The sequence below is a fragment of the Saxophila tyrrhenica genome, assembly GCF_035928015.1.
Source record: "Saxophila tyrrhenica strain CCFEE 5935 chromosome Unknown scaffold_3, whole genome shotgun sequence".
In the NCBI taxonomy this organism is placed as follows: Eukaryota; Fungi; Ascomycota; class Dothideomycetes; order Mycosphaerellales; family Extremaceae; genus Saxophila; species Saxophila tyrrhenica.
In genome coordinates this window covers 931,509-942,691 of record NW_027041735.1, presented here as the reverse complement: position 1 = coordinate 942,691, position 11,183 = coordinate 931,509, and the positions used below count along the sequence as shown (strand labels likewise).

General features: G+C 56.4%; 7 protein-coding genes across 7 annotated transcripts; 3 read left to right on the top strand and 4 right to left on the bottom strand.

Moving 5' to 3' along the window:
• Window positions 1–119: 119 nt before the first annotated feature.
• LTR77_002307 (uncharacterized protein) lies at window positions 120–1,203 on the bottom strand (the record flags this gene model as incomplete). Its single annotated transcript, XM_064799566.1, has 3 exons — window positions 120–700; window positions 760–796; window positions 922–1,203. The coding sequence occupies 3 exons, from the start codon at window positions 1,201–1,203 to the stop codon at window positions 120–122; spliced, it is 900 nt and encodes a 299-aa protein (XP_064662321.1).
• Window positions 1,204–1,899: 696 nt separating this feature from the next.
• LTR77_002306 (uncharacterized protein) lies at window positions 1,900–2,410 on the top strand (the record flags this gene model as incomplete). The annotated part of the gene is made up of 2 exons (XM_064799565.1): window positions 1,900–1,915; window positions 1,971–2,410. 2 exons carry the CDS (start codon window positions 1,900–1,902, stop codon window positions 2,408–2,410), a joined length of 456 nt encoding a protein of 151 aa, XP_064662320.1.
• Window positions 2,411–2,508: 98 nt separating this feature from the next.
• Window positions 2,509–2,948, bottom strand: LTR77_002305 (uncharacterized protein; the record flags this gene model as incomplete). The annotated part of the gene is made up of 2 exons (XM_064799564.1): window positions 2,509–2,791; window positions 2,848–2,948. The coding sequence occupies 2 exons, from the start codon at window positions 2,946–2,948 to the stop codon at window positions 2,509–2,511; spliced, it is 384 nt and encodes a 127-aa protein (XP_064662319.1).
• A 48-nt stretch (window positions 2,949–2,996) lies between these two features.
• LTR77_002304 (uncharacterized protein) lies at window positions 2,997–3,945 on the top strand (the record flags this gene model as incomplete). The annotated part of the gene is made up of 2 exons (XM_064799563.1): window positions 2,997–3,015; window positions 3,041–3,945. 2 exons carry the CDS (start codon window positions 2,997–2,999, stop codon window positions 3,943–3,945), a joined length of 924 nt encoding a protein of 307 aa, XP_064662318.1.
• A 182-nt stretch (window positions 3,946–4,127) lies between these two features.
• On the bottom strand, window positions 4,128–5,559 carry STE24 (zinc metalloprotease; the record flags this gene model as incomplete). Its single annotated transcript, XM_064799562.1, has 2 exons — window positions 4,128–4,357; window positions 4,428–5,559. 2 exons carry the CDS (start codon window positions 5,557–5,559, stop codon window positions 4,128–4,130), a joined length of 1,362 nt encoding a protein of 453 aa, XP_064662317.1.
• A 550-nt stretch (window positions 5,560–6,109) lies between these two features.
• On the top strand, window positions 6,110–9,860 carry LTR77_002302 (uncharacterized protein; the record flags this gene model as incomplete). Its single annotated transcript, XM_064799561.1, has 2 exons — window positions 6,110–9,250; window positions 9,309–9,860. The coding sequence occupies 2 exons, from the start codon at window positions 6,110–6,112 to the stop codon at window positions 9,858–9,860; spliced, it is 3,693 nt and encodes a 1,230-aa protein (XP_064662316.1).
• Window positions 9,861–10,258: 398 nt separating this feature from the next.
• On the bottom strand, window positions 10,259–11,163 carry PRE4 (Proteasome subunit beta type-7; the record flags this gene model as incomplete). Its single annotated transcript, XM_064799560.1, has 2 exons — window positions 10,259–11,077; window positions 11,134–11,163. The coding sequence occupies 2 exons, from the start codon at window positions 11,161–11,163 to the stop codon at window positions 10,259–10,261; spliced, it is 849 nt and encodes a 282-aa protein (XP_064662315.1).
• Between the last annotated feature and the right edge of the window lie 20 nt (window positions 11,164–11,183).

Here is an 11,183-nt window from a genome sequence, read left to right as displayed (position 1 = left end):
TAGATAGCTAGACGACTTGAAGAGCCTTTAGCAGAAGAGATGTTCAGAGCGCAACATTCTACCTCGTGCTTAGAGGCAACCGAGGCACCCATAGTCCGTCCGACTGCTCACGCACCAGCTCATGAACCTTTACTGAACATCTCGTTGAACGCCTTCCCCTTCGCCTCATCAGCCGGCACATCACCGGGACCAGGAGCAACGGCCTCTACCATCGCCTTCATAGCAATACTGTCGATCTCTTTGAACATGCTTCGCTTCGAGAACATCGTCTGGCCCCTCCGCTCTCCGTCCGCCATCAACAGCAACGCACTTCTCGCCGCGGCCTCCGGGGGCTGGGAGATAATGCCAAGATGCTCCTTCATCATCTCCGCCGGCACGAGGCCGGAAGCGGTCCAGAGTGGCGTGATGCAGTTCACACGGATGTTGCTGTCCTTCAAGTTGGCGTCGAGATTCCGCATCAGACCCAGCGCACCATGCTTAGCGACACCGTAGTCGGTGGCAACGAAGGGCGTGAAGCTGGAGGCGGACGCGGTGATGACTAGACTTCCGCCTTCCGGGTTCTTGCGGAGGTAATGCAATGCGAGTTTAGAGGTGAAGATCGGACCGTTCAGGTTGATCTCCATGGTTTTCATGTTGGGCGGTTCGAGCTCGCCGGCGGAGTCGAAGGTGTCTTTTGTGAAGGTGTCCGTGGGACCGATGCCTTGGTGGAGGAGTCAGTATATGCATGTTGTATGGCTCTTTGAGAGCTCGAATACATACCTGCATTTGCAAAGCAATGATCCACTGCCCCATGCACCTGAAGCACCGAGGAGTGAAAGGGTCAGCAAGTGTCTCGATGGCGAGGAAGGGTTTAAAGGGTCTCAGAGCGCCGCTTGCAGTGTGATCGTGTCTTGGAGAACCCTTTAACCCATGAATACTCACCTCAATGGCTTTTTTGAACAATGCCGACTGCTGCTTCCAGTCCGTCACGTCCACCTTCTGGAACGTCACGGCGTCCGACTTCTCAGGGCACTCGTTGACATCGCCCACAACGACCTTTGCTCTAAGGCTAACGCATATTTTCACAGCGGCCAAACCGATGCCAGAAGAGCCCCCAGTAATCAGGACAACCTTGTCCTTGAGTGAAGTAAGATCGCTGTCCTGGATACTGAAGAACCCAGGCTCAGCCTTCGTCGTCTCGACGCTGCCATCTAGGATCGACATGTCTGCTCTGTTGGTAGTACTCTGATCGTCTGAGAACTGTCCCGTCTTCTCTCCAGCACAACCGACAGGAATCGTTCCTCTTATACAGGAAAGAAAGCTGAATAGATCAATCCTTCCTAACGCAGACCTACCCTTTAATAGTATTCGAAGCGCCAGCTGGACCGGACGCGGGCAAGGTCTACAACTCTCTCGGGAGTGTTCCAACGGTGCCTCGGTGCATGAAGGCGCTCTTGGGTAGCATTGCGCTTAGGAGGAGGAGAAGCCAGGTGGGGAGCTCTGCTTGAGCCGGCGGCCGCATCGTCTTGGACTCCTCCTCCTACCGAAAGCGAGCTGGACCTTGTTCGTTTGGGTGCCCACGAAGTTGCGTGGGCAGAAACGACGTGTCGGGGTCATGCCTCGGTGGTGGATATTGTAGTGAAGGGAGGTTGTGGATTTTCCGCGGAGCAAGATGGAAGGAATTAGAGCTGAGCCGTGCAAGCCGAATGAACCAATCGATTCCCTTGACGTGAAACCCGGCCAGAGAGTGGGCAGTGTATGTGGTACAGCAAGGCTGAGGGTGTGAAAGACCCATCCTTCATTATAACACATCAAATACTTAGCTTAAATACACGTACAACGCCCTCATAGAGCCACCAAACAAGCAGGTCTCTCAGACGAGCCGGGACCACTTCCCGTTCAAATCTGAATACCGCCAATATGGCGTCCTCAGAAGGTAGTTTCCAACAACCTCATATGCGAAAACGCAGCATGCTAACTCTAAGTGCCAGCCAAAATCACCATCCCAACAATCCTCCGCGAACTCGCCATCTTCTGTTCTTGCATCACCATCGCCTGCTACCTCGACAACCACATCATATCCCTTTGCGAAGACGACCGGTATATCCTGGGCGTCTTCGTGCCATGGGCGATCAATCTCACCATCTTGTTGAGCTGGAACAAGTTTAGGTTGGAAAAGCTAGAAAGCTCCTGCAAGCCAGCAGACCAACCCCGGAATCTCCAGGAAGGACTTGAGAAAGGTGTAGTGGATAATGCCGAGGACGAGAAGGAGAAAGTTAGAGAGGATGCAGAGGATGCTGGGACGGCTGGAGTTGGTGGGTGGAGGAGCAAGATGCCCAGCTTCACCCGGATTGTCCATATGAATGCTCTTGCTATAAACCTCGTTCAGAGCGTGGTTACCTGGCGAAGGTGGACAGATCGAATGGCTTAGCCCATCGTTCCCTCGGAGACCAAGCAGCTGTACTCATCCTGACCCTCGTACACTGCATCTTTGCTCGATTTGCTTCAGTACGCTGGCTATTACATGCCTCAATGACTCAAAGTGCTCCTCTTCTTCGCCATCCGCCGCTTCAACGTCCTCCTCCCCGTCCGTGTCCGCGCTCTCGAAAGGAAGCCATGCCGCCGCTTCCGTATCCGATGGCTGGGGTTGTATGTATCTCGTATCGCCGTCCGGACCTGTAATGCGAGCTGTTGTGGTGCCGGCTGTGTGGATGACGTAGGAAGGGCGCCGGGGAGTGTGGTGGATGGCGCGGAGAAGGAGGATGTTGGTAGTGTTGGTCGAGTGGGGAGGCGGGAGAGGATGCTTAGAGGTCTAGAACAGAGTTGTTAGCAGCTGTCGAAGGGAAGGAAAACGAGCAGGCAACGTACCGTGATGCTTGTGGTGATGGTTTGGGTAGCTGGCGGAGGGTGGAAGTAGCGGTTCGTATAGGCGCCGCGAAGGCGCTGCGGAGGCAGCGTGTGCAGAACATTGTGGCGTCAGTCGCCTTCTTTGTATTCTGGTGGTATGCGTGCCAGTCATGCTATATCCAGATGCCAGTATGCATCTGAGCTCTTGCCAAAGATGCGGCCTGCGGCTTCCCTACCCCATCGAGACAGCCCAAAAGGGAAGGAGCCAAAAAAGTCCCGAGCTGGTCCAAGCTCAGCGCTGTTCTCAAACATCTGATTCTGTCGCAAGACAACTCTACACCCCACATCACCACCATCATGGTTCCCCAACCCCCTCTCCCACCCACCCACCACCACCCCTCCCTCACGCGCCCCCTCCCTCCCTCCACCGCCCAAGAACTCCTGCACACCTACCTCGAGTCCTCCACCACGCAACCCCACCTCCACCCGGACAGCCAACTCAACACCTCCGGCCCCAGCTTCGCCGCTACATCCAGCTCCAGCGGCGGTCTCGCAATCCACCACCTCCGCCGCATCGAAGCGGGACTACGCGGGGAGCGACTCGTGGCCGAGACGAAAGAGGAACTCGAACGGCTCTTCGGCGATGCCGCCGGGACGGTAGCAGGGGCAGACGATGATGGGCGCTTAGACGCCTCGATCGCGGAGGCCGCGGCGCAGAAACGGGCAGAGGGGAAGGGGAAAAGGAAGAGGGATAGGGAAGAAGAGATCGAGGCTTGGGCGCACGATACGTCTTCGATGGCTGGAGGAGCTACGGGGCAGGAGTTGGAGAGTTTCGCGAATACGCCTATGCACGCGCCAGATCACGGGTATGAGGAGCAGGAGTGGCAGGATCGGGAGGAGTATGAGAAGCAGCAGGGTATGCTTGAGGGCGAACTGGGGGAGCGGATAGGTGCGACGAATGTGAAGCAGAATGGCGAGGTGCCGGAGATTGTGAAGCATGATGGGGAAGGAAAAACGGAGGCGGAGAAGAAGGCAAGGAAGGAGAATAAGAAGCGGCAAAAATTGGAGCAGAGGAGGCTCAGGGCGCAGCAGGCGGGCAGGGCGGGCTCGGCGGGGTAGGATACTGGAGCTGTTGCTACGCCGTTGGCTGGTGGGAGGTTCGTGGGCAGTGTGTTGAGATCATGAAGCATTGATATATGCTGGTCTACACTTTTGCTGCTGAGCCTCCTTGCCCAGGCATCGAGCTTCCGAATACGAAACGCCATCGCCATGCCATGGAACGATTGGCCCTGGAGACAGCATTATAGCTCATCCTTCTTCCCATCGGCGCTGCCATTCGCCGACTTGGCTGTCGAGACTTTCTTGTCGCCCTTCCAGCCGATGGCCTTCAGCCTCTCGGTGAGGATGGGGTGGGAGTAATGGTATGACGAGTAGAGATAGTCGGCATCCATGGAAGACAGGTTCTGGACCTGCAGCTTGATGAGGGAGCTGGCGAGTTCGGCGCTGTAGCCGAGACGGTTCGAGAAGGCGTCTGTGGACGGAGGAAGATTAGCAGATGTAAACATTGGACAACAATGTGTAGGGATGTTGTAAATACTCACCGGCCTCAAACTCAAACCTCCTCGTCAGGATATTCATCCCCAGCTTGATCAAGCTGTCCGTAGGCGACAATACCTCGTTGAACAGGATAAAGCCAATGATAATGGGCCTCTCATTGAAGAACCCAAACGCCTCATACAAGCTGTTGTTGTTGATGAATACGCTAAACAGCGCAAACACATAGAACAGATGGAAGCTGCTGATCCCAAGCAGTTTCGTGGTATGTCCCATACTCCAATGTCCAAGCTCATGTGCCAGAATCGCCTCCACCTCTTTGATCTCGCTCTTCTCGATCAGCGTATCGTAGATGACAATCTTCTTTTTCCACGGCAGGCCGGTGAAGTAGGCGTTGCTGTGCGCGGAGCGCTTGCTGCCATCGATGACTTGGAGTTCTGCGAGCGGGAATTTGAGACGTTTTGCTAGGCCTTCTACCCGCTCTTTCAGTTGGCCGGGCTCGAGAGGCGTGAGTTTGTTGAAGAGCGGGACGATGAGGATGGGGTAGATTGTGATGGCGCCGAGCTGGACGAGGAGCGTGAAGGCCCAGAGGTAGAAGAAGAATTGGTCGCCAGTCTTCTGGATGATCTTGAGGAAGGCTGCGCCGAGTGGGATGCCGAAGGCGAGGGAGAGCGCTTGGCCTTTGACTAGGTCGGTGAAGAAGAGGGAGATGGTTTGTTTGTTGAAGCCGTAGGACTCTTCGAGGACGAAGTGGTAGTAGTAGCTGAAGGGCAGGCCGAGGAGGGTTTCCGCGAAGCTGTAGGTGAAGGCGAAGAGGAGGGAGTGGGTGATCTCTCCGCTGAAGCGGGTGGGTAGTAGAGGCAGCCACGTGCTTGTCAAGAGCCATAGTCTTGGATACACATCATGCTGTATGATGTAGTAGTTCTTGATCTGAGACCAAAGGCTCGAGATGAAGGAGAACTTGGCCTTGCTCCGACCGTAAGCCTGGCTTTTGTCGTATGTGGCCTGGTCTATCTCTTTCGATATCGACGACGGGATGGTGGTGCGCTTGAGGACGAGGTATTGGCGGTACAGAAGCGCTGATTCGAGGCAGAACTCTCCGACCGCAAATGTCAAGATCAATTTCTTCCATGGTAATGGCCGGTCGAGGATGGCGGCGAGGTTGCGAAGGAGATCCATGATTGCGTTGTTTAAGGAACAAGACGATCGTTAGGACATATGTGTCGTTTGAAGCTAGAAGTCTAAGGTAAGGTAGCTTGGCGGGGTCCTATCGCAATAACGGCACCCTCAGTTCCGTGCTCTGGGTTGTCCTCGCCTCTACGTTCGCAAGCATGTGACAGACGATTTTCGGGCCGCCAGGAACAAGACAATTGCACTCTGATCACTTCATTGCCGGACAGGGGTGAGGGCCAAGGTTGGGAGAGGAGGACAAGCGGCTGCTCGTCTGTCCAATAGCCTTGCGATCCATCAACGTCAGGTTGCAGACCGCAGCCGCCAGCGCCAGCGCTTAGGAGCGTGGGACGGCCGATGTGTGGCGGCCGCGACACTTGAGCTCGACGAGGGAATCCCGAGTGTGCTGCTGGCAGGTACTTGTAGCCTTCAATATATCCGCTGTATACCAACTTCTTCCTCCCACTATCGCAAGACCCCTCCTCTGACGTGGCCATCCCCGTGATACGGCAGCGGAGCACAAGCCGTAACCTCACCGCAATACAGCAAGGAACGCAAGATGGCATCACAGAACGACGAGCTGTACTTGGATTATCGAGGCGGTCAAGAAGCAACTTCCGAGTCTGAGACGCCGCAACCACTGCGCATTGCAAAGAAACAGTCCCCAGCCACTTCTACCGACCCAGCACAGCAGTTTGCAGAGTACAGAGTGCCCAGTGCAGGCGGATGGGGAGCGCCTAGTAGTCCGCCTCCGAACATCCCCCTCCCATACCCCGACGACCGCGCGCGAAGACAGAAGCCGCCGAGTCGCTCGGCCACCCCGCAAGAGCTTGCAGAAGAGGGAAGAAGCGGTGGGCCATACTACCCACGCAGGACGAGCATGAACTCAGACGCTTCGAGCGGAGCGGGGAGTGGATCGAGCAACAGACGTCCGAGGTTCTCACCCGATGACCCCAACAGGCCTTCTGTGAATTACCCAGGCTTCTCCAGCGCTGGACGGCTGGCGGAGCGGAGGGGAACTGCTGCTAAGAACATTATCCCACCCGACTCTCCTGGTGGCCCCGAGCCGCCTCACAAGAGTCCAGAGCCGGTGAACACGTACGATGGCGGGACGTTATTCGCCATTCCACCAACACGAAAAGCGAGCGAGCCTGCTCCGACTGCTGCTCCAACACAGAGCTCTAATGTCGACTTCTACCCTCCTCCACTGGCTGCAACGCCCCCTGTTGTGACCCAACCGCAGTCAAGTGGCCAGCTACACATAACTAACCCTGCCGGAGTCAACAGACTGGACAGCACGGCATCGACCTCTACCACGAGAGCTTCAAGAGGGTCGCCCCCTCCACCAGAAACGCCGGCGACGGACACGCTACCTGCGAATGGGCTTACTGGAATTGAAGCGCGCTATGCTGCGAGTGGCATACCGGGCACAAATACGCTGAATGAAATGCAAGCGCAGAGTGCGGCTGCTGCAGCAAGGCGAGCAAACTACGCTTCACCACAGCCTCAGAGAGGACCGCAGCTTCAAGCAGGGGCTGCATCCGGTGGGAGATGGAGCCCAACGGAAAGGCCAGGTTCAGCACCCCATGGCCCTCCAATCACTTTCCAAGGCAATGAAGAAGTTCAGTCGAGAGGCGCGGATGTGCCTGGAAACACAGGCAGAGAAAGGACAGGATCGGGAGCAAGTCAGCAGCTTGAATCTGAAATGGGTCGCATGAATATGCATGAAGAGCCACCGCCAGCTTACTCTCCCCCAATGCCAGGAACGTCAAACTCGCAATACCCGAATGAGAAGGGGCGATACGCGGCTTCCGCATCGCAGTCTCCTGCGCCTGGAGCTGCAGCTGCCGTGAAGCCGTCCGTTGTCGATCCGAACGTCCGACAGCATCCTGCATTCGCGAATGATGGCCGCTCAGGAGCAACTCCATCACCACAGCCAGGCGCACAGCAGCAAAACGGTGCGAGGCAAGGCATGACGCCCGTTAATGTTGCGCAGGCAAATCAGCATAGTGCCTCTCCTGGACCTTCGGGCGCAGGTCCGGCTAGTCCTCCACCTCTTCCCGAAGGCTGGATTGCCCACCTCGACAACAACTCTGGCCAGTACTACTACATCCATCTCCCAACGCAGAGCACGCAATGGGAGTTTCCGAAGGGACCCACGCCTCTCAATTTACAAGAGCCGATGAGTCCTGCTGGCACATTCGTCGGTAACCCTCTCTCACCCTCCGCCTCCGTCTTTAAGCAGCCTCTCGCATCACCCGGCTTTAGCGGAATGCCCGTCCACCAGACTGCCAACTACGACCGTATGAGCATGGCTAGCATCGCCTCTCCCACGACTGCCGGCTTCACTGGTCCACCACCTTCAGCAGGCATCGACATGTACAAAATCGCGCCCACCAACGGCGTCTACTTCGGTCCCTATCTGCGCTACACCAACATGGACCTCGAACGTGGTCTCTGGCTTGGGTCAATCATGCTTATCTGCGAAGCCTCCCAACAACCGCCTACCATCCACATCCACCAGAGCATTGATCTGAGCCCGAATCCGCGGCAGCTTAAGGCGCACCCGATTCAGTCTCATCAGCGCTGGATCTTCTATCGGTATGACGTTGACCTGCGCATGGACGAGCAGGGACCGGCGAAGTGGACGTATGCCATTACCAGTCATCTTGGCTGCACCCGCTACGAGTTCCTGGTCGCCAGTCGGCATGAGAATAGTTGGCGGTTTGTCACGCATTCGGGTAATGACTTCGCGCTCAATGTCTCTGCCAATGAGAGGAGCAGACTCGGTGGCATCCCGCTTATGTGGAAGGATGTGCTACTAAAGCATCAAGAGTGCGGCGGCTTCCACGCTCAGATCGGACTTGGCGGCCAGATCTACGCAGATCGCCTGTGGAAGGATATCCCAGCGCTCAAGCAATGGACACAGACGAGCGGGAAAGAGAATCGTAAGAACGCACCTTGGAGCGCGAAGCTGGAAGAGGATGTCATGCACGCCTACTTCCACTACTACACCTCCCATTTCGACCAGCCAGCTATCCGCGAAGCCTTCGCGCAGATCCCGCAGGTGTGCTGTCTAGATGACCACGACATCTTCGATGGCTTCGGAAGCTATCCAGACTACATGCAGCAGAGCCACGTTTTCAAAGCTATTGGGCGAATTGGGATTGACATGTATCTCCTCTTCCAGCACCACACCACGCATGAGATTCTGCGAAACGTTAGCAATGACATTGATCTCTTCACCATTACAGGCAACGGATGGCATTTCGTCAAGTACCTCGGTCCCAGCGTCGTCATCGTCGGGCCGGATACGCGGTCAGAACGAAACGCAAACCAAGTCATGGCCGGGCCGACGTACCAAGGTCTCTTCCCGAAGGTGGCAGTACTGCCGCCAAGCGTACAGCATTGTCTCTGGCTCATGCCCGTGCCGATCATCTATCCTCGGTTGGAGGCCGTGGAGTCGGTAGCGCATGGTGTCCAGACTGGCAAGAAGTTTGTCACTGGCGCTTTCAACATGGGCGGAAAGCTCGCCGGCGGGTTGGCGGGTGTAGTGGGAGCGAAGAGCGTGGTGCATAGTGGGTTTGATGGAGTGAAGAAGGCTGTCGGTAAGAGTGGACTGATGCAGGGCGTGCTGAGTCCGTTTGGTGAGATCGATGTGTTGGATGAGCTGAGGGATCTGTGGACGCACGAGTCGAAGGTAAGCCTACCATCCATTATCGTTTCCTTTAAAATCCATTTACTGATTACTCATCCAGGACCTCGAGCGCACCTACATCCTCCGCACGCTCCAAGGCATCGCCCACAACAAATCCCTACGCATGACCTTCCTCTCCGGCGGCGTCAACGTCTGCGGCGCCGGCCTCGTGCACGACCCGGCCAAACCCTCAGACCACAAAACAATGTACCAGCTCATCTCCTCCTCGATCGTCAACGCGCCTACACCCAGCTACGTCCTCAAATTACTCCACAACAACAAACCCCTCTACATCCCGCAAAACGGGCATCGCTCCACCCCCAACGTACCCACGGACACGAAGGAGGATATGATGGAGATCTTCGCCGCGGACGTGGATGGCCGGCCGCGGGAGTTGAGACGGTTGATGGGACGGAGGAATTATTTGGCTTGTGTGGCGTATGATCCGGAGATGGTGCAGGGGCAATTTTCGCAGCAGGGGCCGGGGAGTGGTGGTGGGGGGAAGGGCAGGTTGAGTCTGGCGGCGGATTTCATGGTGCAGAATGAGGGGAGCTTTGGGCAGCCGATGAAGTATGGGCCGGTGATTATTCCGAGTTTGGAGTATGGGCGGTAGGAACATTACGATGGGGGGAGAAGGGGCATGGGTGTTGGGTTAACTTAGCGTTCTTGTAGACGAGGGGAAAGAGTATGATACCGTGTCTGTTGTTCTTTGATTCGAGCCATTCCGTTGTACTGAGAGTGGCGGGTAGAAGGATTAACAGGCTTCTCGGCTTCGGCATTGATGTGAAAGAGTCACAGGATCGCCAGTGTCTTCGACCAAGAGTGGAGAGTGTGGAACGATATGCAATGCAAGAGATGTTAGCTGCAGGTTTACGCTGTCGTATGCTGCGGCTATATAGTACAGTAAAGCCATCTCAGCCATGCCATCAACGCGCACGCTCTAGTGACTCCGGATTTCATGCATGAACACTCACCACGCTTGCCTCGCACTACTCCTGTCCCCACCACTCATCACACCGTCTGCGTCCCGTACCCCTTGATGCGATCCGCAAACGCCCAGCTCTGGTTCTCCAACTTCTCGTCCTCCTTCAGCTCCACGCCACTCTGGTCAATCACCGCAACGGAATACTCATTCATACTCCTCGCATCGCGGTAGAAAAGCACCTTCATGCACTCCTTGATCGCCTCCACCGCCTTCTCCTTGCTCAGCTCCTGCGTCGCCGCCTCGTCCGGCGCCACCCTCCGCAGAAGTGGCTGCGCCAAATGCGCTCCGAACCCTGTCGCCATACTCGGGGCCGAAAACGTCGTGCCCAGCAGATCCGCGCTCGCAAGGAACGGCTGGTCCTTCTCGTCCAGTCCGCACACTAATAGCGCATTCCACAGCGGGTTGAAGTCCGTCCGCCTCTTGTACATGACCTTTGCGAGATACGTGTGCAGGTTCTTCGCGCTCATCAACGGCGCATCCACTAGCGCTCTATCGTCGTCGCTCTTCGCATCACCTGTGGGAGAGGTATAGTTCTCCTCGACGTCCAGGCTGTTGAGCAGGCGGTCGAGGTATTGCATATCGCTCACATCGCCGCCGAAGCCGACGACAGCGCGCTTGTTGAAGGGTTTGAGACGGTGGACGTCGGTGAAGCGGGCGAGGGAGCCGTACGAGGCGAGATTGTCGGCGGCGATGACGACGCCGGTGCTGAACTTGAGGGCGAGGACGGAGGTGCCGGTTACGATGGGTTGTTGGGTATGGGTGGTTGGTTGATGGTGCGATTGGAGACCACCGCGGGACTGAGGGAGATAGGATGCGTTATAGGAGCCGTAGATGTCGTCGCGGGGCTGGTTATGTTGTTAGTGGATGAGCGTGGTATAGAAGCAGCTCATTCGCGACGTACTCTGCCCCAGGCTTCGGGGAAGTGGTTCATGGTGGTGGCGATCGTACGAT